Raw genomic sequence first — 27410 nt, forward strand, 5'->3', positions numbered from 1 at the left:
CGCCCCGGGATCTTAGCAGAGTGCCTGGCAGGCTCATGAGCAGATCAGCACTCAATAAATTCAGACTGCTGCAAACAGTATAATCAATCCACAATCTTTGATCCTGGCAAAGCTTAGCATACAGAGATTACAAACTGCAGGGGAGATTGATCACAGCCACACAATTCCACTGCTCGTGTGCTCTCTTCTGTCCCGCATTCCCCCCCCCCTTCTGATGGCACCCCTTCTAGACATGATCTTCAATGTTGGTCTGCAGAGTGATTTCAGGGGATGATTTAGCTGCGGACACAGGGACAGGGGACATGCAGATTTCTGATTATTGGGAATCTGCACATGCGCCTGACCTGTACTGTGCATGTGCAGCACAGGCATGCAGTCCGGCAGCAGACTGTCAGTGATTTACAGTCTGCTTCCATTTCTGGGCAGGGAGGGGGCTGTGACGGCTTCTGTTTCCCAAAATAGAGGCGTGTCTCCGTTGTTGGGGGGGAGTGGAGAGGCCAGGATCTCCGTCAGCTAATGGAAATTTCCTGGCCTATGTTACTCATCTGCTGCGGCCAGCTTGCATGATCCCATGGTCTCTCAGCTGGCCAAAGGGATCGCAGATGATCCAATGCTGCGTCCTTGGACACATCTCGGATCAGTATTGCATGCAGCTGCGACAGCATATCCATCCACAGCTGAATCTCCCTGTTCTGCAGTGATTTCTGAAACTCAAGTGATTTTGGAAGCTATACTGACTTCTGTTCTGTAAGTCAGTCTGCTCCTGATATGGGAAGCAGTCGGGAAGCTGATGGACGGAATCCCGACCGTCGGCTTCCCAACTGTCTAATCCCGCCTGTCATTTTACCTATGCCGGGAGCCTGACACAAAGCTTACCGATCGAAGGTAAGCCGGGCGCCGGCAGCCATGGGGGAGGGTTAGGTTTAAGGTTCCCAAGGGGAAGGTTAGGATTAGGCACCCCGGGGGATTTAGGATTAGGCGGCGGGGAAGGGGGGGTTAGGTTTAGACACTTAGAGGGGGGATTAGAGTTAGGCACTTGGGGGGGGGGTTAGGATTAGGCACCCCTAAGGGAGGGTTATGGGGTGGAGTTAGGTTAGTAAATACTTACCTTTGACGATCAGGATTTCCTTCTCTGCCGGGATGCCGTTGTCGGGATTAAAACGGCCGGCGGTAAATCGTATGTATTCCCCTGATATACCCCAATCCACATGGTATGATAATATGCCTGCCTGCACTGTCATTTATTCCTTATTTGCATAGTTATCCAGGTTATAGGCGAGGACAATGTAAAAAAATAAGGCTGCAGGTGTACTTCAAGGTCCAGTCTTCAACCCGGGTAATGCCAGATATCCCAGCTAGTATAGAGTCTTCTAATAACAAAAATATATTTAAAAGCCCTAATACTTGGACCTAACTTGTATCAGCAATTGTTACCGGAGAACAAGCTATTCTAAAGGCGTCACAATAAGTCACTTTTTTCTTAATTGTTCTGTAAAATAGTCAAAGATAGCTAGAAACTAGAAGTAGCCAGTGTAATGTACAACGGAGGAGCATGAGAGGCGTGCTAGTAATTGTGACAAATAAGGTATCTTGCAAATTTTGCAGTTGCTGTTATATAATATGGTGTATTCTAATAACACAGGCATCAGCATACAGCATAATAAAAATGAATGATGCTAATAGACGGCAAGTGGCACTTTCCCTAGCTGCTGAAAGCCTGTGTCTGCAGGAGGGCTAGAGCCAGCAGTATGGGCTGCAGTACCACCAGGTGCCAGCAGTCACACCTCCCTGGTCTGGAGGAGGGAGTGGGGAGCTGAGTGCCTGGGCAAGACACGAGGTTGTCATATTTCCTTTCTCACCCTGGGGGCACACTAGAAATCCTCCTGTGAGATCCAGAGGGAAATGTTAAACAGGATTTACTGGTTTCACACGCTGGTTGCTAGACTCCGAGCCCTCATTGCATTATTACCATAATAACGCTGCTGCCTGCTGCAAGTCACAGTGCACACAGCAGCCCGGGTCTGACAGATGCCAGGGAAGGACCGGGGATCAGCGCTCCTTTATCCAGGGATTCATCAGTCAGCGGCTTGTCTGCAGGACGCAGCTCTGGTAAGGTGATTGGCATGGGCGCTGAATGGGTATGGGCAGTATCACTGGGCGCCACCAGCAACCCCACTGCAACCACAAAAACTTAACTTTATGCCAGTCCCCATGAAGCAGAATGTCTGCTGCGCTTTTTCTAGCGCAGAGGATGACTGTGCAGGGAAACGATTTAGCAAAATTGCTGCTCCGCTTTTTCCAAGGCGAACGCAAGATGTTCCTGCGCAGTGCCACTCTGTGCCCAGTCCATTAGTATGCCCTGGTGATAGCGCAGAGGGCACAGAGGGTACAGAGGGTGAATAGTCACAGTGAGTCTGGATCCATGAATGGTGACAAAAGAGATATGTGTATGCGTGCAGGGGCACTAGGAAAGGGTTAATGTGATGTTAGTGATAATTGCTGTTAGGAATACTAATTGTCTGCTCTGGAAGGGAGAGCATATGATTGTGTATCCAGGGATCTGTCTGTGCTTGTTGGATGATCAGGTCAGAACACAGCCCCAGGCAGGGAGGAAGGAGCAGTGTGTTCCCAGCAGTCAGCAGAGCTGGCACAAGGGTCACTTTAGGTTGGGGAGATTAATATTTTAGTGTTTATGACATACCTGGGGGGCAAACTGCTGCATGACTGCCACATCCAGCCTGGTGAGACTTCCAAGGATGAGATTGATGCAAAGACTACATGTCCTCTGTGTGGCAGTGCTGAAATCGTGGTATATGTAACTATTTTCTTTTCACCTTCAGTTTGGTTGGAACTATGATTAGGGACAGCAGCACTGTATTTGTATTTTGTTTTATTATTTCTACAGGTAGTCTGATCAAAAAGTCAAGATGTTTTCCACTCAACTAAGTCATTCACAAATTGTAGCTCGGAGCAATTGTGTCCAGCATCAGGGTTGGACTGTACAATACTATTGAAGTGGGCATTGGCAGTCCACATTGACACTATACAGTAGTATTGAAGTGGGTATTGGCAGTCCACATTGACACTATTCAGTAGTCTTGAAGTGGGCATTGGCAGTCCACATTTACACTGTACAGTACTATAGAAGTGGGTATTGACAGACCACATTGACACTGTACAGTACTTTTAAAGTGGGCATTGGTAATCCATATTGGCACGGTACAGTACAATAGAAGTGGACATTGTTAATCCATATCAACACTGTACAGTACTATAGAAGTGGTCATTGGCAATCCATATTGACACTGTACAATACTATTGCAGTTGGCATTAGCAGACCATATTGACGCTGTACAGAGAAGTAGACATTGGCAGTCAGAGCCCACACTGTTACTTGCCATCTATTACTAAGCCATGTTACACGATAATGCAATGGAATATATTGTCAAAACGGTACATGTTGCAAAGTTTTCCTGGAAAAAAAAAAAGTTGATGAAGTGGTTGCATTGTTCTAATTTACTAAGATTACTGTTAACAGAGAGTTGTAGCTTGATTATATTGTTTGCAGTCAGCATTGTATTTACAGTATCATTAATTATTTCAGCATAGCAAATCTCTATTGGAAAATGCATGATGATTATAAAACGATATATTAAGCATGTAGGTTTTAGTTTTTTTGTAATATTTTTGCATGGTACTCCAGGAGGAACCTAATGCAATTGAGGACACATCAAAGCACATACATATAATAAAATCTGTACAGTTTAGTAATATTGTATACCAGTGGTTCCCAAACTTTTTTGAATCACGGCGCCATTGAATATTAGCATTGTTTTCACGGCACCCCTAAGCCAAAATTTGTTATTCAGAAATTCAGAAAAAAATGTAGTGAAGTAGTAAAGTAAAGTCAATTGTAGTACCTGTCATCCTGGACAGGTTTGTGCTTCTGTTTGTCCACATATTGACATTACATTGACCATATAGAATTTGATTTGGTGCTGGACCACCAACCTGAGGCACCCCTGCAAGTGTCCCGAGGCACCCCAGGGTGCTGTGGCACATAGTTTGGGAACCACTGTTATATACAGTAGTATAACAGGATTTCTCATTACTTTCCTGATCTCTGTGTGTTGGTAAATGTTTACCGAGTGCCCCCTAAAGTGTATTCATTTTCATGATTAACCCTTAATCTGGATAAAAATGGTAAATCATCCACTCTGCTTAATTTTTTGTTAAATACTGTACTGCTTTTTGTTTAGTTTTTCTTTACATATTTATTAGTTAATAGTAAAACTAATGTTATTTTGACTTATATTTCACCAACTTAAGAATCTATATGGGAACAGCCCTTGGTGTACACATGTACTACAGGTTGAGAACCTGGGCACTTTAATATACCGTACAGTATAGATTACTATTGCATGTGACATATTACAGACACACCGTTCATGTGATTATATATTTTTAAGCACACCAGTCTTAAAGTATTGAAATAAAGACCTAATGCTGAACAAACATGAGGACAAATCACAGATGGACCTATTCATTTCCATAAGAATAAATGCAGCTAATACAGCATTGTCTTAGCATAGATTACATTTTAAAGGCATTTTCGCCCTTCACATCTTCATACTTGTGACACATTCAACCTGTTATGTGTCCAGGTACCTTGTTAGGGAACCACTGTACCATATTATAGTAAAGCTATGTTAGTGAGCTGCAAGTATCCATTCAGGAGCTTCTGTGGAAATATTTTATTGGAGTCTCAGAGCTTGAGCAGGTATAATGTCCTAGTTTGTGGTGGGATCATACTGCTAAACGGTGATGGTCAGCTCTACACTAGTTATAAATAACACTGGCAGAATGGTCTCACGCTCCAACAATCTAATACGACAGCGGTTATCACTTTATCATATATTTATTGTTTGCAACATTAGTGTTTTTGAATTGTGAATTAATGTATAGAAAAATTACGGCCAGGGAAGACCGTATTTGAATTTCAGGTATAATCTAGAAACCAATTATTTTGAATCTTGCTAAATACATTACATATTGAGGGCTAATCTACTACATGCTCTAGGTGCAACGACTATAGTAATATTTATTGTGACCAATTCAAAACTGTACCTTGCAGTAAAGCACTAGAAGTGAACTGTAGTTTTGGGTATTTGCCAGCACGGTAAACTAATCATGTCCAATAGCATTCTTACATATTGTGGTTTTCTTTAGCATGTTTAAGAAATTAATGAAGGATATATTTTTTATGTCAGCTGCAAAGATTGAAGACAGTACTCTAAATATTGGCTTTGTAACACACGGATTTCCGGAACACTTTTGAGTCCACAACTGAGAGGATTGAGATTTTATGTACAAAGTTGTGTATATTTATTTATGATGACATAAATAGGGGAGGTGAAGTTGGCCATATCAACCAGTCATCTTCTAGCTGTCATTTTATAGAATGTACTTGATAAATGATTTGGTTGCTATAGAGACTATTACTTCACCTGTCCTACAAAGTTTGATGCATCTACCCATAGATACAGTATTAAGATGTGACGCTGTAACAGCATCCGGCCAGTAGAAACACAGAGCCTGATATCATACACCAATTTTAATTGGCTAAATATCAGCAAACCTTTAATAAAGTGATGCTTCTGTCCACAGTTTTCAATTATGGGTGTAAAGAACAACTGACAGAAAAACCCAAAGGAATAGTGTTACAAAAAGGTCTTATAAATTGTTGGCAGACAATGTGATATAATTAATAGCGATCTCACAGGTGGTAATTAGGGCACAAGCGGTCACACTAGGGGCTTCACGCTGCCTTTATGGAGACGTGCTATATGGTCAGCACATCAGCATGTAACAGTAGGGTCAAGCTGGCCAGTCAAGTTTAGGAATGGCCATCGACTATCGATGGTTCGCCACTGATGTGCATTGGTTTTGCCATCAATGGTGTAGATCCAACGATTCTGCTATACGATGGCTGACAGGACACCAATGTTTGATCCCCGGCACCAAGGCATGGAGCATAGTCCAGCCCTCATGTCACACAGCTTTGCCCCCTGCCGTCGATCCTGATTGGCCAGCAGTCCGTCAAGCCCATCAGCAAGGACGGCCTTCGATGGGAGATGGTTCACTGTTGATGGTTTTATGCCTTCAATTTTAATCACCGATTTCACCATAGATGGCCATCCCTAGTCAAGCTGGTGTGACTGCACTGTGCCAACTCTGTGCCATTTCTATCCAGTCACAGACTAACATGCTACATCGATTGTATGATTACACTGTGCTCACTCTGTGACATCACTATCCAATCACATACTAACCTACTACATAGACTGTGTGACTGTCTTGTACTCACCCTGTCACATCACCATAAAATCACAGACTAACATGCTACATATGTGGTGTGACTGCAATGTACTCACTGTGATATCACTATCATCAATCACATCCTAACCTGCTATATAGACTGTGACTGTACTGTGCTCACTATGTGACATCACCATACAATCTCAGACAAACTGCTACATAGATGATGCGACTGCATTGTGCACCAGCAGGGGATCTGGAGTTGCAGCTGCCTCCGTTGCAATGCCAGAGAGCAGAAAGAGCAGTGAGGGGTGGTCATATTACAGTTATCCCCTCCCAGGGGTTGTGTTCTGCAGCAATAGACTGCACAGCTCCCTGCCTGGCTCTGCCCTGCCTCCTCACTGCTAATGCTGTCTGTAGTATATGGCAGTCATTAATGCTGTCTGTGGTATATGGCAGTTGCTAATGCTGTGTGTAGTATATGGCAGTCACTAATACTGTGTAATATATGGCGGTCACTAATGCTATCTGTAGTATATGGCAGTCACTAATGCTGTCTGTGGTATATGGCAGTCGCTAATGCTGTGTGTAGTATATGGCAGTCACTAATACTGTGTAATATATGGTGGTCACTAATGCTCTCTGTAGTATATGATGGTCACTAATGCTGTCTGTAGTATATAGAAACTAATGCTCCCTATTGTTTCTAATGCTGTCTGTAGTATATGGCAGTCACTAATGTTGTCTGTAGTATATGGCAGTCGCTAATGCTGTCTGTAGTATATGGCAGTCACTAATTTTGTCTGTAGCATATGGCGATCACTAATGCTCTCTGTAGTATATGGCAGTCACTATTGCTGTCTATAATATATGGAAGTTTCCAATGCTGTCAGTATTATCTGTAGGTCAGCACTCGGCTCTTGTCACTGAGGGAGCTGGCCACCAAACCAAACAGGGACCTCTTGCACCCCTCCTTCTCCCCCAAGTAATAGGAATGGGGATTTCAGGCCACGTGGCCAAGTCATCTTATTGTGTAGCCATGCCTCTACTTGTGTGCCCCCTTATCGTGTGGCCATGCCTCCTCTTCGGTGGTGCGTGACTGCGCCGCGCACACTTTGTCCCTCCCCGCACCGAGTGACACTGAGTTAATGGTGGTTATATAGGTAGAGGGCGACTACTGTCCACTGGGATGGGACAGCGCAGGGAGTGGGGCCACGATGGGTCTTTGCCTTAGGTAACAGAAAGGCTAGCTTCAAACCTGGGCTACCTGCTATATAGACTGTGTGACTGCACTGTGGGCCTGATTCAGAGCCGGACGCTATTTGCGCTCGCTCGTTCAGAAAAAGGGGCCGGCTATTTAAATTGAGCGCTCGCTCTTTGCGGTCTGTTGACGCCTCTATGTCTGAGCGAGCGAACAAAATATGCGCTCGCTATTTTGTGAAGACACCCCCTGGCTGCTCGCATCCTACGTCATTTCCGCTATTTATTTGATTAATGGAGTACATCGAAAGGCATCTGAACTGCTCGCAGTGCTTGTGGTAGGATTTTCCTACCGCAATCATGCGAACAGTTCAGGCTAAGAAACAACCAAGTGACGTGGTCGATGACGCTGCTTTGTTAATTATGCACACCCTTAAAACGCCCGTTTTGACCTTTTGGCACGCCTGCGTTCGGATCACCACTCCCCGTTTCCAAGCACCTTCCCCTGTTACCACCCACAAACGCCTCATCCTGTCACTCAAATTAGCAGGCACTCGCTATTTTGCGAGCACTCGATTTCCAACCGCACTGACTGGTTGGCGCATGCGCATTACGACCCATACGCATGCACAGATGTGCGAACATCGCTCGAAGCGAACGAGCGGCCGCTTACGAGCGGCTCTGAATCAGGCCCTGTGCTCACTCTGTGACATCATCAACCAACCAAACACAGGCTTATCTGCTACATAAACTGTGTAACTGCACTGTGCCAACACTGTCCAATCACAGACTAACCTGCTACATAGATTGTACAACTGCATAGTACTCAGTTTGTGTCATTATCATCATCCAAACAAAGGCCCTCATTCAGAGCCGTACGCTCTGAGCAGAGCGCACGCTCTGCATGAGGGCCGGGCTCCTTTTTCATGGAGCGTCCTCCTGGACGCTCGTATAGCTGTGGGTCACCACCCACAGGCTATACGAGCGTGCATTTTGATGGCCGCGATGGTCGTGACCATCGCGACCATCGAAATTGCGAGCCGGAGCCTGCGGTTGAGGTTTTCAACCGCAAGCTCCGGAGTGATTTTGGCTCTATCAGAGCCAAAATCACTCCCACTGACATCACTAGTGATGTCAGTGGGCCGGCTTCTGACGGGAGGCGTTACCGTGGGAACGCCCCCGTCAGGGAGGCACGCCCCCGGCACGCCCACCAAAGGGGGCGTGCTGTCAATCAACATTGACAGCACGCCCCCTTTGATCGGACACAACGAGCGAAGGAAAGTCCTTCGCTCGTCGTGTCTGGCGCATGCGCACGACGGAGCTCCCTCCGTCGTGCGCATGCTCAGTGCAGACCATCGACCCACTTGCGAGCGTACAGCCGCTCGCGAGTGGGTCTGAATCAGGCCCAAAGACTGTTTACTGGCAACAAATCAGTATAATGGGACCCATATATCTGCGAAGGATTGCCCCATTTCCCTGTTTTGCCGATGGTGGGGTCAGAGAACTGGGGAAATCAAACATGTTGGAAATCCTCAATTTGCCGATCCTGACCAAAAAAGCATCGGTATCAGCGAGTTAGGTATTGCTGTTTTTCACTGATCCATCGACGGATTGCTGATCATCGATGGGCGGTGTCTGACGAATCGGTCCGCAGATTGAATTGGCAGAATGGGGAAACGGGGGCCGTAGATGTATGTCCTGCGTAACACATTTATGTACAATTAAAACTTTATAGTAGTGCACAATCTCTAAGGACATCAGTCTGCTTTTATTTTGCTATTTACCCAGTAACAAAGGTTACTTCTTTGTAAATAACATTATTTAATGCAGAAGGCAGAGAGGCTCGACCCACATATGTCACACTGCGGCTGGGCATTCTGGATTATTGTGTTAAATAATGAAGTTCGACTGCATTTATTACATGAATGAAAAGAATGTTAAACATAAGCTACAAAAAGAGCCAGTGATGTAGATACTGATGTGTCCTCATACATCTAGCGTCCTCGCACGTTAAACAGCCCTAAGCACCTATATTCTGTGTGCTACTGCGGGTGTATCTGCATGCGAAACGCTACGTTACAGTGTTGCAGCCGCTGACACTGTAACGTAGCATTCTGTATGCAGATATAACCGCAGTCGCACACAGAATATAGACATGCCGCATATCATTTTAATCAACAGTAGCTTCTGGTGTATCATATGCACATTGCTGTGCGAATAAGACGCAGTTGAAGGTAAAAAGTCGCATGGAAAGACACTCTGCGCTACCGAGTCACATGGCTCTCAGGCGTTATGTGTAACGTGACTTGTAGCGCACAGAGGATAGATGTATATGGACACATCTGTAAAACCAGTGGCTGTCAGTTATTATGTGCAGAACAACTGCTGCACAGTGCAAAACCAGCTTTGGTCACTTACAGCTCAGGATGCCGCTGTCAGTATTGTGAACGTCATCCTGACTGTTGGGATGCTGACTACATCCCATGGGCTCTATTATACCTTCATCCTATTAATCCTCAATGTTCTGTCTTGAGAGTTTACCTGTTCTGTCACACACAATCTTACAACAACTGCAACAGTATGATGCCATGTACACTATTGCTCAGTGCGCTATGTGTAATGTTTCCGCCTCTCCGCACATCCAGGTACAGTCCTAGACATCTGCTAGCGGAGACTGGGCGTGCTCCTTCATGTGCCATGGACGAATCATCCCAAAACACCAGTGCAAAGCAGACATTTTGTGATGCGTGCCAAGTGATCTCTGTAAATGAGGCTAAGAGCATTTTAAAATGTTACATATACTTGCCTACTTTTTTCATCTCCTCTCCAGGGGAAGCCCCGGAGAGGAGATGCTGCTGGCTACATCGGGGGGGCCGTAGATCCGGCCACTCTTCCGGGGGTGTGGGGGGATGCCCAAAAAGTAGTGAGCCTCCCGCAACTTCTGGGAGAGTAGGAAAGTATGAAATGTTAGCGTTACAGATTTTACCCTGCTGCTTCCTTTTTGGTTTCCAGTTTTCAGTCATTGATTGCAAGACGCATGACAAAGGCATGAAGAAAACACATCTGAAGGACGCAAATGTTTTCATTGATTTCTAGCTTCTCCGTCCCCTTCCATGAGCAAGCTCCTTGCTTCACCTGGTTTTTATCAGATGGAAAAAGCCATCTTGGGCATAAGAATGAAGAAAGCCTTTATACTTCTACATATACCAATTAAGCAGTACTAGGCTGTATGACTGAGCTCTATAAAGCCGATTGCACCAGTAGCAATGAAATGACAGCCAAACCCATGTGCCAAATGTTGGTGTATCTGTTTATATGCAAAATAGTTCCATTAATTCTCCTTCTGCACAACCCGCAGAACACCCAGTGTTTTATATATGTGCAATGTAGGTGCCTAAAGTACCTTCCTATGTGCGTCTCATAACTGACGTGAAGCCTAATTTTACAAGGTGCTTGTTAAAAAATGCGGGAATGCTAACATTTATTTACTTAGGGTAAACAGCCTCAGGTTTTCTCTGCTCGTTGCCTTTAGCACTTTCTTCCCTCTTTTACCGTAGTAAGTCTTAAAACCATATGTTATAAAGATTAGGCTGTAAAGGAACTAAGCCTTGTGACTGCACACGTTTCACATAGGGTCCCTGAGGTGTTGGTGTTTTAACTGCAGATATTCATATACTTGTATATACAATTGCTTCATATGCCTTCCTCTCTCCCAGCTGTTCACACTGTTGCTTCTCTTAAGCCAGGACTGTAGCAGAAGGCAATTTGTTACATGTTGGATGTGTAAGATAAATTCAGGGGCTCAATGTATTTTCCCTCCTACTGCTGGAACTTTGTGCACTGTTTACTTGAAGCAGCATTTTTGTTAGGTGGGGGATTCATGGAAGGATCTAGTCCTGTCCTGGCACTAATGTGCCTACACATTAAGTATAGTTTGGATTCACGTGTGTTGTTATATTATATATAGATGACATATAGGGCATGATTCAGCGACTGCATCTTTATCTGCTAATGCCGCAGCCAATGGGATTCGTATAGAGATATAGAGATACCTATCAGCTGCAGCTCTAATCTGCCGCCTTGCATATTCAGATGCACCATGGGCCGCACATCAGTCATGCCATCGCGCAGAATGTCCATCTAAGCATGGGCTCCGAAATTAATACAACAGCATAAAAAAGCGCTGTCTCTGACCACGACTTGATCGCGACACTCACGTGTCTGGCCAGCCATTACCCTGTTACCACCCAGTAACGCCCATTATATTGCCTCTTTCTGCATCCAAATTCATTCTACATCCCCCGGCGGTAACCATCGGGATATATGTGCAACTCGGATGCACACTTAAAACATTGGCCGCTTGCATCTGATATTCGACTGTGTTCACCCAAGAAACAGGCCCATATTGTTGTTCATTTAAATCAAGCTGCTATTAATGGTTTACAGTATGCTAAGTGTTGTGTGACCGGTATCGGTATGAAATACCGCCGGACACATGTAAGTGCCTAAACCTAACCCCCCCTTCCCCACAGCCTAAATCTAAGTCTCCTGGGGGGGTGCCTACTCCTAACCCCCCTTTATCCTAGCCTAACCCTCCCAGTGGGCTGCCTAACCCTAAGTCCCCCCCAGGAGCCCCTAACCTAACCCTCCGCCCCCGCGGCTGTCTGCGCCCGGCTTACCTTCGATCGGTATTACCGCCAGGCGTTGGGCTCCCAGCGTAGGTAAAACGACAGGCGTCAGGATTTCGACACCTGTCATTAGACACCTGCCGAGATTAGACAGTCGAGAAGCTGGCGGATGGCATTTCAACCGTCGTCTTCCTGACTGCATCCCGCGTGACCACAGGTTTACCCTAACAACCACAGTCACATTGCATATAACGTAGTGAGCAGAGAGGCTTTGGAATGTTCATCACACAAAGCCTTGACTCTCCTTCCCCTGCCATCATGTGACCAATGATGAGCTTAGTGACTGAGTGGCTCAGACTAGGGATCAACTTATTCTGCTTAAAGCAAGCAGAAATCATATGAATCCTAGTTAGAGAGACACTTTTTTTTTCAGAGGCAGCCATGCAAATCTCCAGTTATTCTGCAGTGAGAACATTGAGGTTTTTTTTTTCTTTTTTTTCCTTCTCAACTAGTAAATACAAAATAATAATAATTTAAACAGTACTGCATAAAAAAATGCTTTATTCCAAAAAAAGACATATGTTTACTGCTTTGCAACAACCAAAAATATTTTTAGTTTTTTTTTTAACAGAAATCTCATGCCAGGACTACTGATCCGATAGGAGCATTTCCTGGTGAAGAGTTTGAAGTCCGGAATATGACCATGCTCAGTAAAAAGTCACAATAGCATGGAGTGGAGGATCATGGAAGCTGCCAGGGAGGGATCATAAGATCCCTTTCTAGCTATGCTCTCCTCATAGGGACAAAGCACTTAAGGCCATCTTCAGATCACTTTAGCTATAGGGGCCCAGGGCCTGATTCAGAGCCGGACGCTCTTTCAGAGCGCTCGCTCTGAATCAGTGCCCTCCCTCTCTTTTTTTAGAGCAGCCTCCTGGCCGCTCGCATAGCTGTGGGTGACCACCCACAGCTATAGCGAGCGGCCAAAAAGATGGTCACGATGGTCAAGACCATCAGGCTTGCGACGAGACCCTTGTGGTAGGGTCTCGTTTGCCGCAAGCCCTGGAGTGCTTTTGGCTCTATCAGAGCCAAAAGCACTCCCACTGACATCACTTGTGATGTCAGTGGGGCCGGCCCCAGACGGTAGGCGTTCCCATGGGTACGCCTCCATCTGACCAGCCACGCCACTCACAGTCGACAGCACACCCCCTTTGTAGCGAGACCCATAGCGACGGCTTGCCCGTCGCTATCCGGGTCTCGCACATGCGCACGATGGAGCCGGGTCCTTCGAGCGCTCACCGCTCGCGAGCGGGTCTGAATCAGGCCCCCAGTTCAAAGCTTTCTGTACTTGGCAAATTGTCCCAGACCACAGTGCCCACTGAGAATAGTGTGTAGTGTTAGTTTATCTAATGCAGGAGATACCTCTCATTTCTTAAATTGTCCTGATGCCTAAACCATGCAGTTTTAGCCCCCATCTGTCTTTTAAGTAAGTGATGATGTGTTTTGCTCTATAAAACTCATGGGGGGAGATTCAGACCCGGACGCTAAGCCGCAATCGCTTGCATCCAAAAGGGGCCGGGTATGCAAATTCTGCAATCGCACTGTCTGGTATAAGGACGCCCTCTATGTCTTAGAGAGTGACGGCAGAGTGAGTGCATGCCGGTATAAAGACGCCCACTTTTCTTACTTAGCACACGTCATCTCCAGGAAGTGTATGATTAATCAGAACCATCGAGAGCCATCGGAGCAGTACGCAGCGCTTGAGGTAGACCCTACCCCGCCACAAGCACTGCGATCACTGCAGGCTGAAATACAACCAAATGATGTGTACAATGACGCTTCCATGCTAATTATGCACACCCATAAAACTCTGTTTTGACGCCCAGACACGCTTGCGTTAGCAGCACCACTCCCCCGTTCACAAGCACCTTCCCCTGTTACCACCCACAAGCGGCACTATCTGTCATTCAAAGTAGCGCTCAGTCTTTGTGCTACAAGCACATGATTCCCGATTGCAGGTACTGGTTCGCACACTGCGATGCATACGCATGCGCAGACGGGTGACAATCGCCCATAGCGAGTGATCGTAGCTTAGCGTCCGGGTCTGAATCGGGCCCATCGTGACAAAAAAAATTTGTTGGAGTAGTATGTGATATATTTTGGGCTAATAGTGATTTTTATTGCACGGAACCTTAACTAGATGTGAATATATAAAAAAATACTCCAGGGATTATTCAATGTATGCTGTGCAAACCGTAACTTGCTTCCCAAAGACCTCTTCAGCTGGTGCATTAATGGGGATGATTGGCAAAGATGCTCTAATCACTCTGGCACCCAATTTGAAAATGATGTGCCTCCCAACCTTTGTAACGGGATATGTTCAGTATCCTAGCAGAGGGGATGCCGGCGCTTAGAATACCGGTTCCGGTATCCTGACACCTGTCAGAATCCCGGCGCAGGCATCCCGACTGCCGGCATCCCGAAGGTAAGTAGCAGGGTTGGGAGGAGGGTTAGGGTTGGGCACTAGAGTGAGGGTTATGGTTAGGCACTAGGGGAGGAGGTTAAGTTTAGAGTGTGAGGAGGGTGAGGTTAGGTTGAGGCACTAGGGGGGAGGTTAGGTTCAGGCATCGGGGAGGAAGAGTTAGAGTAGGGAGAGGGGGAGCGTTAGGATACCTACTGACAGGTGTTGGTATCCTAACCCTGTCGGGATGCCGGCGTCAGGATTTGGACCGCCGGGATCCCGAGTGTCGGCATCCCATCCCCATCCCTCTGTAATAGATGCTTAAGGTTGGTGGCTACAAACTTACAACTCTTCTTACAGTAAATATCTAAATTTATAGCATAGCCCAGGCATGCTGCTATTTTGTATAACTGCTTGCACCCATTTCTTAGGGGCAGTTTTTGCTGCTGCGTAGGTATGATGTGCCTCGTGCCTCAATGACTTGCTGCACATTGGTTTACTCAACGATGTAATGTATCCGCTTTAGTGTTTAACGGACTGCTTTTACCTCATGCGTCTTGGAGGGTCTGTGTGTTACAGGCCTCCATAGCGGTGGCGGGATTTATTTTCAGGACATACAGTGCGTTTTGGCTCTTGTCCCACTATGTGTATGCATTTCTCACACACATACAGTACACAGACTAAACCCCCACTAATCCTTCTGAGAAGACAGTCTGGCAATAAGGAGACCCATTCTTCTGAGGGCTCCTGCAAAGCTGGACTAAATTTTTGGATGCTGCTGCCAATATATCTGACTCACTCCAATGGAATCTTACCTTAGGTTTTTTATTTCCCCTAAAAGGAGAACTTGTAAAAGGAAAATAAAATACAGATAAAGTGTCCATTCGGGGATAGAATGTCTGCCCATCTCATATTTATTTTTCTTTTGCTAGTAACATTTATTCTGTTTTATACTGTATTATAACATGTTATGCTTAAAGGTGTATGAGGAAAGGTGATGCTGTTGTTGATCAGTTGTGACAATTGAGCTATAGACAGCAATTGCAACAGTTAGATCTGAAGGTTGAAAGCTGATACAGTCGATATTGTAAATAAATTGCTCAACACCTTCCTTATTATCACTAATCTGACACATTATGACAGCAGGATACAGGGCCAGCATAGGGCACAGATTGCATCTTATTCATGCATCTGACCATTTGTTGTGAGGATCCCGTACAATCATAGACCCTCCCACAGCGCTGAGGAGAAAGTCACGGGAGTGGGACAACCATCATTTTGTTAAAAGAGCGCAAGGAGGAATATCTTGAGCCTGACAAATGCAATAAATGTAATCAAAATATTTCATTGCTTTCTAATGAACTAAAATTACGTAATAATTTTTTGCTTATCAGAATTTAGTTATTTGAGTAAAGGCTGCCATGTCAAATGCATACATCCTGTGGTTCTGTGGCTGTTGCAGAACTACAGCCAAAGGCAGGGCACGGAATGATGGTAACATTGACTGGGGTTATTTATGTAAGGAATGATTTACACAGCATAGTGCATTGATATTCTGTATGTGTAGTTGGTCCTATGAAACCTTCATGAGTCCACATACAGACATGTTCCAAATGAGACACCTAATGGTCTATCTGCGCATCTATTGTTCAGGGTGTGGTATAATAGATTGTCAGTGTCTCGATCGACAGTCGGGTCGACACTAGATGGTCGACAGGTAATAGGTCGACATGATCAACAGGTACAACATGTTCACTGACAAATGGTCGACAGGGTTAAAGGTCGACGAGTTCAAATGGTCAACACAAATGTCGTCAAATTTTTTATTTTTGTAATTTAGCCCTAATCCTAAACCTCCCTCTAATTCCTAACTCTAACTCTCCTCCTGGTACCTAACCCTCCCCCTGTTGCCTAAACGTAACCCTAACCTAATCCTAACCCCTCACCCTAATTCCTAATTCTACTCTTCTCCTAGTGCCTAAACCTAACCCTCCCCTAGTGCCTAAACCTAAGCCTCCTCCCAATGCCTAACTCTAACCCTCCTCCTGGTGCCTAAACTTAACCTAGCCTAACCCTAACCCTCCCCCTAGTACCTAACCCTAACCAACCCCTCCTGCCACCTAAACCTAACCCTCCCCCAAATGCCTAACCCTAAACATTTCAAACACTATAAAAAAACACGTCAACCATTTTTGTGTCTCCTATTTGGGTGTCGACCATTCAAACCCATCGACCTTTTAACCCTGTTGACCTTCTACACTGTCGAAAATTTGTTTGCAAACTTTTTGTCCATGTCAACTTTTGACCATGTCGACCTATTGCCTGTCGACCATCTGGTGTCGATCTATTGACTGTCAACCTATTGACTATTGATCTTCCATCCGGATAGCATTGTTCATGGTCATTGTAATTTTGAAGGATGGCTAATAGTAGCCTCCAACCACTTTACAGCACATCTGAGGTGGTTCAAGTTCAGGGTACATACTGTATGTATGCCTAAAATCGCTGCTCTTTCCTGATCATGAAGTGATCTTGTGATGTATAGAGAAGTCTTATTTATGTGGATCAGGCATATTGCTAGCCCTGATGGTCAGTAAAATGCGTCTCTCGTCCCCCTAGATCTGCCCACGCAGGATTTCATCATTGCCACACCAATTCATGGGCACTCCTACAAAGACAGGACCACAAGCCACAAATACTGTATAATTATGTGAAGTTCTAATGGCACTTCCGGGTAATAAACGTGTGTCACCTCCTTTTCTAACAGTATTTGGGGTGAAATGAATCGGTGTCTATGTTTATGTACGTAGCTGTAATCATTGTGCACTGCCAAACCATAGATCCTTTATTCAATAGCTAACATTTGCAGTCTGGCTTATTAAATAACAGTCATGTAATACAATCCCACTGCGGATTAAGCAGAGTTTCTAGTAAAAGTCTTCAGGAAGCGGGTTTCTTCAGCAGCGATTACACAGTAAAGAAAATCAGCGACAACATAAAAATAATAATAATAAGTGCCAATTGTAATGTTCATTGAAGTGGGAGCTGCTACCTAATACCTTTGTTACACCATGATATAAAACAAAACACAAAAATAACACATAGACATATAATATGTATGACTTCTGACACTGACTATGGGCAACTTTGTTGACTACACTTTATAGTTTTTGTGTTGAAATAATTTGTCCTGGTAATGCATGGTAAGCCACTGAGATGTAATGAGGCTTGATGTAAAGGAAGGTGAGGATGAGAGGGGAATAGTGAAATGAGGAGGGGGCTAGGAGCACAATAGACAAGTGTAATGAGAGAGGGAGATATTGAGAGAAGAAGGCTGGGAGTCGGATGACTGGCTCGCAAACCCTGCTCCTGTTTAGTATTCCGCCTGCTTGCTTCATGTTGTGCTTGGCTCCTGTGGGATTGAAACTCACGTCTTGAAACTGAAGCCAATTTTCTGTCTTAATCTCACAATGTTTTGACTGGAGGCAGATCCAGTTGAGTCCGAGTGGAAACTACCAAAGCCTCTCTCTGCTTTTCATAAAGAGGATGGAGAGATGGATCCCTGGTTGCTCGGATAAGATGACATAGAAGTGACCAAATGGAAAGAAGGAGGGCGCTTAAATAAATCCAGTTATGTTTGTGCATTGGGAGGAAAAGTGTTTTTTTTTTTAGGTATTCAGAGTCTGTGCAAGAATTATTTTACAGTTCAAGTAATTGTTCTCAGTTACTGTTCTGCGAGAGGATCTGTACTACCATTATACCTGGCAATTACGAGGTTAGTGAGCGGCATCAGATTATCCTGTTGCATAAAAGCTTTATGCCTGCACAAAGCACAGCAGGAGTAGGTAACCCTTGTTTTACTATAATACTGTGCTTCATAATTTGCTTGTATCCTTGGTGTAGTCACAACTGTATAAGGATGAAAAATATACTGTACTGTGCACCTTGGGGCAGAGACAACACTTTATACATTGTTACTAGATGGCAGCTGGCTCTTAGACAAGCACAGCAGGAGATTACAGGTGCCCGGAATCCCCCCTCTGTATCAGGTTTATGGTCTGGGTTACAGTCAGATTCAGTTAGAAGGTGCAAATTTGCACCTTGACAAAACCGTATTGTGCTTTGTATGTGTATGTGGGGGGCGGGCGATTTAAAATGTGTGGATAGATTAGGGCACAAGTTCTCAAACTCGGTCCTCAGGACCCCAAACAGTGCATGTTTTCCTCACAGAATCAAAAGTTAAATAATTAGCTCCATCTGTGGATCTTTTAAAATGTGTCAGTGAGTAATGACTACACCTGTGCACCTGCTGGGTGACCTGGAAAACGCGACCTGTGTGGGGTCCTGAGGGCCGAGTTTGAGAACCACTGGATTAGAGGATAGGATGGGGGTATCTCCCTTAAGTCTCAAGGTGCATACACATACAATTATCGTTAACGATATCATTTATCGTTCAATCGTTGAAAAAAATCGTTCACTTTCTAAGTTAAAACGATGAACGATTATCGTTCATACGCGTTCACGTTTGTAGTTCAGTGAGACTGACCAACTCAACAATTTTCATTAAGGGAATATGCAAAAATCGTTTGTAGTTCAAAAAAATCGTTCATTACACTTAAAAAATCTGACAGATAATCTGACAGAAAATTGTTCAGAAAATCGTTGGTAACAAAATCGTTGTGTGTGTATGCAGCTTTGTTATGGTGTATACACACGTTCAGATTTGTCAGATTTGTCAGATCTGTCAGATGAACAATTTAAACGATTTGAACGATTTTACCAAAGATTTGACCGATTTGAACGATTTTTGACTGCATTAAAATGAATGGAATCGTCCATGTCTGACTGCAAACACATCAGAAGTCAGATATCGTTATCTGACCATCGGTAACGTGCATCGTTCATCGTCCATCGTTCAGGCATGTCAGATACGTCAGATTTTCCTTTAGATATGAACGATTGAACGATTTTTGAAATCGTTATCGTTCAGATCTGAAGGAAAATCTGACCGTGTGTATGCACCATCAGTGTAACAATAACGCTGCCTAGTAGTTTTGTGCTACATACAAGCCAGCCAGTAATATTTTCTCTGAATGAGTAACAAAAACTGCACTTGCACCTGATGCATTACAACAGGGTTTGTCCAGGAGCAAATTTCCACCTTTAGCTGGTTTTCTCCTAGTACCACCCTTATTTTGTAAAATAGGAAGAAAAACTATTGCATGTCCATTTTTAGCAATGCACAGGCATTGTATTGGTTATTATTATTATTATTATTATTATTATTATTATTGTTATTATTATTGTTATTATTATTATTAACAGTTATTAATATAGCGCCATCCTGTTCCGGTGCACTTTACAATTGGTTTCCAGTTTCTGTGTGATTTCTAGGACTTTCAAGAACAGGATAAACATAAAAAGTTGTCTACAGACCTGTGGCCTGATACACATACAGTATGTTGCTTTATGTTTGCAGATTGCTGGCTATAAGAGATGACTGTGGTTCTGTCCATGAACAGATTCTGCAACCCCATTGCCTCTGAGGGTACTACTGCCGTTGCAGATTATAGGAGCGTCTGGGAGTCCGATCACCAGAACAAGGCAGGCACATCCTCCACCTCTCCCCATGCCCAGCACCAGGAGTACAGATTATGTGACACTTCTCCAGGTACTTGTCTGCTACATTATTACAAATGAAACAGCAACCTGTAGCTTTCCTGCTGTGGTTGAACTCTAGCTGGAAAGCATTCAGTACTATGTAGGCCGATCTCTATTAACATAACAGTGCTACATCAGCATGTCACTGTGTAATCATTCATTTTCACCTGTCAGCAGCTGGTCACTGGCTTTATAGGAAATGAATCACAACACAAAATATCTCTCTGTATTAGAGCCTTTCACACAAGGATACAAACGCCATCATATTTGGGGGCTTTGTATACAGTAACCTGTTGACTTCATTCCATCCAGCAAGTCGTGTTCAGTGTCTCTGAGACAGATCAGCTTTCCAGACCTGTACAGGGATTTCACCCCAGAGGAGCGCATGAATGATCTTTAACAAAGTCACTTAGGAAGTAAAACCAAACCTTAGTAATTGGACATTTTCTGCTTTGGTTGTTATCAGATTTAAAAGTAAATATATGTCCATCTATGAGTATATCTTAGATCATATATTATTAATCAAAGTGCCAGTACATTATGTACATTCATTTTGTAGGTTACAGTCTAGTTCAGTGGTGTCAAACTCGGGCCCCCCAGCTGCAGTGGAACTACACATCCCAGCATGCAGTGCCACAGTTTTGCTATTAGAGCATGCTAAAAGTGTGGCAGGGCATGCTGGGATATGTAGTCCCACAAAAGCTGAAGGGCCCGAGTTTGACACCACTAGTTAATAGATTATAAACATAGTAGAAAGTTGCTTCTGGGCAGTGGCGGGTTTTCCGTGTGTGGAGGGGATTGCAGACCACAAAATCAGATCATGCACCCGCTACTCCGACGTACGTCACCCACCTTTCCTTCCAAGGAACCCGCACCACTCCCAGACTCATCCACTCGCTCTTTTCAGTCCTATTGTGGGGGCATAAGCACAGTCTGTGCACAAGTGGGTCTCTGCATGTACAGATGAAGCCCCCTCTTTTCAGAGCAAAGTGGACGGGCCCGAGAGTGTAGCCGTGGCAAGTTTTGCTAAGGGACTAGAAATGCACTGTTCTGCCCCTGCAGCTAGGAGTACCCTTATTCACCTGGTATACTACTGATTTGGTAAGGCTATGTGGTTTGAATGGTGAATGATTTGGTTGCATTTGTGGAATGTAACAGTAGGACAATTTAATTAGCTGGTGCATGATGACCTATATATTTTTTATATACAGAGTACCAATATCTGCAGAAGATCAGACCCTATATTACATCTACTGTGTGCTACATCTGTAGAAACATCCTATATCCTATATTCTGGAAGCATCTCTAAAACTTTCTGTGATATCATCAAACAGTAGAAAATCTGCCAACTTCCAACCCATTGGTTATGAATGATCACATGGGATTGGTGACACATGACACCCCATCCCCACAGTAATGCCCATAGAAGGGTTCTAATAACTGTTTATCCTATATTGGTATGCGTGTTAGTAACTATGCATTGAAATCAGATGTTCTTGAAAATTGCATTACAGGTCCACTTTTTAACATTTCTAAATGGGTCCGTACATGTGAGGCGCATTTCCTTGATTCCCCTGTCCGATCCACCAAATAGCACCCATCGATGATCTGCGATCCGTCAGGGAATCTGAGAAACTCTTCATTTTAAATAATCCCGATTCCCCAACCCCGCCGTCGGCAGAACAGGGAATTGCCCCAAACCATCATAGAATTATTATTAGTGCCAACATTTGTATTTGAAGAAGCATAAAGCAACAGCATGTTGACAAGATTAGCATCAGAACACAGCAAGCGATTGGCGCAAAATTACATATTCATTTTTGTAACCTGCGCTTGACCACTTTAGAGAAAGCATTGACCCATTGCATATCGAGAATACACAGTTTGCATGCCGCTTAGTTCATTAAAGTATCAGTCTCCCACATCTCTTATTTGGTCAGCAGCACGTGTAACAAATCTTGTACAAATCTAATAAATCCTGGGCACCCCTTCAAATTTGCCCTTGTACTTTGCAAAAAGACAAAACTCCACATTGACAGTATTGCTCACAAATTTGGGGTCACAGGCACGTACTTGCAGCAAAATTAAAATGACTCGTTATTGTACTGCACTTCATAAATTGCCATTATTATAGTTAAAATGTGTGTTGAAGTAGATCATTGTTACAAAAATCCTAGTTTTGTTCTGATCTGAAGATGGGAAGCTGCAGGTTGTTTGTATTGCTAATGCCGCTTTCACACAGAAGCTTCAACCCGGCTTTTACCTGGCTTTTAGAGCACGGGTCGGTTCCCGGTCCCAGGTTCCCTATTAAACAGAAGATGAAATTGCCAGGTCAAGCATTTGGACCCGGTAATTTGCCGGATCAACCCGGGTCCTTCTTCTGTGTGAAAGGGTCAACCCAGGATGCAAATCCCGGGACCTCGACGGGTTGAAGTCCTGGGAATTTCGACCTGGGATGACCCATTCACACAGAACAGGACCTGGGTTGACCCTGCAAATTACTGGGTCCTCTTTTCTGTCTGAAAATGGTATTAGTGACTATTAGTAAAACTTGCATTACCCACTTGTACCACTTTCACACAGAAAATAGCCAAAAACCCGGCCTGTACCCGGCAATTGCAGCACAGGTTTTTTGCCAGTCCCAACCTGGCTATTTCATCTGTGTGAAAGGGTCAACTCGGGTCGCAATTCCCGGGACTAACACAGAAAAAGGACCCGTGTTGATCAGCAAATTACTGGGTCCAAATGCTTGACCCGGGAATTTTCTTTTCTGTGTAAAAGGGGTATAATTGATGAGGATAGTAAGATACATTCTATGTTATTGTCTCCCTTTTAATGGATTGTTATGCTGAAAGGCATAGTGAGGGGCACACAATGATATGTCTTATTGAAATCTACTTCATTTCCATAGTTACACATCAGATAACTCTAGATTTTCCTAATAAACATAATGACAGTGTCTTTACCTCCTACCAGACGGAAATCACAGCCAATGTAATGCAAACAATAATAAGATGTAGGTAAAGTGACATGAACGGGTGTCAGGCACTATGCTGTGGTGGTATATGCTGTCATTGTTACATGTCTGCTCACACTGATCCCTGTTCCAGTTTAGCTTCGCAATGGGAGTACAGGATGTATCACTGTGTTTAATAGAAGCAGCTTGGCCCAGAGAAGGATCTTCCAACAGCTTTTCCCAAGGGACGCCCCACAAACAGAATACAGAATGTATATGTACTATGGATAATTGTTATTCCAATGGATAATATTGACATTGTGCTGGCATCCTTAGTTGATTTAGACTACAACTATTTAGAATTATAAATGTAAAAGTTCATCACATCTGAAAACACTTAAGTTTTATTTTAGATAATAGTTAAGGATCTTTTTTCTAGGGATAACTTATTCTCTCTTGCTGTCAGTGGTTAACATGGCAGATACAAAGATAAAAGTAATGTTACATATTTGAAACATCTTATTTACTATCAGTATATGTTGGTACGAGCGCAAATCAGCTTGTACCAGTGTGATCCAGCACAAACACTGTCGAATGACCTCAAACATAGTTTTACAGGCATGAACATGTATGAACCCAGTGGCATATCTATAATGGATGTAGGGCAGGGATGGAAAACCTCAGGCCCGGGGAATCATTTTGTCTAGCCCTCTGAGCTTTTTTCTGCTATCCTCATCTGGCTAGCAGGGTGCCTAGAATGGCACCTGGCAGCCAGAATCTATGCAACAGTGCCTCCTGGAGTGTTCTTAGAACGCTTCAGACAGTCACACCGCTGCCCATACAGCTCCGCCACCAGAAAAAAGGTTCCCCACCCCTGGTGCACATGATCCCTTGCAGTGGCGGCTCCAGAGGTGGGTCTGCAGCGCAGTCATTTGTGGAGCCACACCAACTGCCACCCCAAATGCTGCCAAACATCGCTGGCCAGGACTCGGCAGCAGTTGGTGTGGTTCCCATATTTCAACTTTGGACTGCGCTGCAGCCCCACCTCTGGAGCCGCCACTGGTCCCTTGTGTCAAGAAGTCCTTGTGTCGCACATCCTGTACCTAGAATAGCCTCCACTGTATGCTGAGCAGCAGCTGTCCCTCCCCCTATACTGATAACAGCCATCTTTCAGATTATATATATTCCGTAAATTTCCGTCGGTGCTGGAGCTCTTCTATGCATGCACCATTTTTCTGAAGATATCACACTAGAGATAGCCATCGGCAGAAGATATAGGGGGAAGGAGGGCATGCTGCACAGAATGAGAGCAGGAGGATGCAAGCGCCCCCTTCTGGCCGTTAATACGCCACTGAACCTTTTTAACTTTTGTGATTTTTTTTTTTAGCAGATTCTACATTTTGTGAAATTCCAATTAATTTTCTAATTTTACAACCAATTCTCCTAACTCGTCCGAGAACAGAACCTCAACTGGTTCATCTTTTGCTAAGTAAGTTTGACTATTACATGATGTCTTTTTGTAAAGTAACCCGGTAACCAGGCTTGAACATTTTAAAGTTAGAACAAGGCACGATCAAGAGCTTATTATTACTTTTTGCATTGTGCTGTATCACAGATACCCGTGTCTACACATCTGCTGCGTGTTTGTGTTCTCAAGGGCCTGATTCTGAGGTTGGCGCAGAAGCGCCTTTTGTGTCTCTTGTCGCAGTTGCATCTGCGTCTTTATGCTAATGCCGCCTCCACTTTGAACTGAAATGGCCACTTGCAGAGTCTTAAGACCGGTCGCACCATTGAAACTTGTGCCATCCCTATGCCAGGTGCAGATTCTCCGTCCGAGTATGGCGTCCTGTGTGAGAGGCTGTGCATCATTGAATGCAGCTGCTGTCAGCGTTATGCCCACATTAGATTCGCCTCCCCCAGTTACCTACCAGGAACGTCCACTAAAATTGTCTTACCGTGCGTCCGATTCTGTTCTGCATCTCTGTGTGCAGGCAATCGGGAGGTATGTGCTGTGTGACTCAGGTGCAGGCACAGACTAAGCATTGCTGCCATTGGCCTGTGTCCACCTATGAATCAGGTCCGTAGAGTATTAGTCCAGATTTTCTACACTGAGAGAAATTTTATGGTACAATGCTTGTAGACTCTTCCCTGTACCTTCTGTTATAATATGTAGGTAGTAAGGGCAGGTGAAAAATAAATGATTATAAAGTGAGATGCATGGTTTTTATATGCAATAATTATTAGTAAATAAACTGGTTAACTTTCCATTTATATTTCCTGCAGCAAATAAAATGTCATTGTCCATCATGAAATACGGGTGGTTTCGGGGGAAATAACATATTTTGGTGAAAATTTGTAAACAACCCCCCCAAAGAAAGAATAAACACACCCCCTTTTCACTTTCTTATGTGGAGCCGCTTCTCTGTGACCCCCATTCTTCACACTAGGGCCCTCATTCAGACCCACTCGCGAGCGGCTGTCCGCTCGCAAGTGGGTCGATGGTCTGCACTGCGCATGCGCGAGACGCGCCGAACGAAGGACTTTCCTTCGCTCGTAGTGTCTCGTCAAAGGGGGCGTGCTGTCGATGTTGACTGACAGCACGTCCCCTTTGGTGGGCGTGCCTGCCAGACGGAGGCGTTCCCAAGGGAACGCCTACCGTCTGAAGCTGGCCCCACTGATTTTGGCTCTGATAGAGCCAAAATCACTCCTGGCCTTGCGGTTGAAAACCTCAACCGCAGGCTGTTGCTCGCAGTGGCGATGGTCGCGATGGTCAAGACCATCGCGACCATCATCCTGCACGCTCGTATATGCTGTGGGTGGTGACCCACAGCTATACGAGCGTCCAGGGGGACGCTCCATATTAATGGAGGTGGGCCCTGATTCAGAGCGAGCGCTCTGGTCAGAGCGTCCGGCTCTGAATCAGGGCCAAGGTCCCTAAGATTTTGGGCTTCCTTTAGAAGAGGTCCAGATTTGGAGTAAACTACACCTCCTTCAGCCCCCCCTTCTGCTGTCATCACTATGGTCACCAACCTTATCTCTCTCCACCTTATCTCTCTCCAAGCTTTGCTAAATCTCCCCCTCAGACTTTCTGCACAAATCATTATTGCACTGAGACCTTTTGTGGGAGGTCTGACATCCCCCCCCGTCACCTCCCACAAACGGCACTTCCTGTCAATCACTCTGCGATGGCTCTGCGTATTCACTGAAGTCCCAATCACAGTGCCTGGTTTGCGCAGTGCACTGCGATGCATATGCATGCGCAGAATGCAAGAAGTGGCTGATTGTGTGCGTAATCGCCATTGCAATCTGTAGTGAATCAGGCCCAATAACGGATAGACACTGAGGATGAGTGCTGTGTGTAGTATTCAGATTAGATAGATGTTTTGTTGACTTTTAGCCCTCAGCTCTTTTTCTCCAATATTTGCATGTACCTATTGCACTGTAGCCAAGTGTTATAATGAGCCCAATCTAAGTTATTTAGTTTTGAGAATAAGGACTTACTTACTGAGAGAGCTGAGAGAATACAACTTAAAAAAGAAACTTGTGAAGCCTCCACATACTACTGGTATATGACATTCTGGTAGGAAAGTGATTATCAGGTATACTAGATGAGTGTGGTATTGATAGTCAGGAATACTAGAGGTGTGTAGTAATGATAGTCAGGAATACTAGAGGTGTGAAGTAATGATAGTCAGGAATACTAGAGGTGTGTAGTAATGATAGTCAGGTATACTAGAGGTGTGTAGTAATGATAGTCAGGAATACTAGAGGTGTGAAGTAATGATAGTCAGGTATACTAGATGAGTGTGGTATTGATAGGCAGGTATACAAGAGGTGTGAAGTAATGATAGTCAGGAATACTAGAGGTGTGTAGTAATGATAGTCAGGAATACTAGAGGTGTGAAGTAATGATAGTCAGGAATACTAGAGGTGTGTAGTAATGATAGTCAGGTATACTAGAGGTGTGTAGTAATGATAGTCAGGAATACTAGAGGTGTGAAGTAATGATAGTCAGGAATACTAGAGGTGTGTAATAATGATAGTCAGGTATACTAGAGGTGTGAAGTAATGATAGACAGGTATACTAGAACTGTGAAGTAATGATAGACAGGTATACTAGAGGTGTGAAGTAATGATAGTCAGGTATACTAGAGGTGTGTAGTAATGATAGTCAGGTATACTAGAGGTG

The 27410-nt window shown here is 44.5% G+C and overlaps 1 protein-coding gene across 3 annotated transcripts in view; it reads left to right on the forward strand.

The window, feature by feature from the left end:
• Window positions 1-1869: 1869 nt before the first annotated feature.
• The window catches only part of SERTAD4 (SERTA domain containing 4), a 66925-nt gene continuing 41384 nt past the window's right edge, over window positions 1870-27410 (forward strand). Inside the window, exons 1-2 of one of the 3 annotated variants that reach the window (XM_088477536.1) lie at window positions 1870-2109; window positions 20084-20275. In XM_088477536.1, coding sequence (XP_088333662.1) covers window positions 20101-20275 — 175 coding nt within the window. In that variant the 5' untranslated portion in view covers window positions 1870-2109; window positions 20084-20100. Of the gene's footprint in view, window positions 2110-2750; window positions 2810-18285; window positions 18380-20083; window positions 20276-27410 lie in introns of those variants that run through there. The other 2 variants (XM_088477538.1, XM_088477537.1) reach the window with 2 other exon arrangements.

Source organism: Taudactylus pleione, unplaced genomic scaffold (assembly GCF_031769625.1).
Source record: "Taudactylus pleione unplaced genomic scaffold, aTauple2 ptg000201l, whole genome shotgun sequence".
Classification (NCBI taxonomy): domain Eukaryota; kingdom Metazoa; phylum Chordata; class Amphibia; order Anura; family Myobatrachidae; genus Taudactylus; species Taudactylus pleione.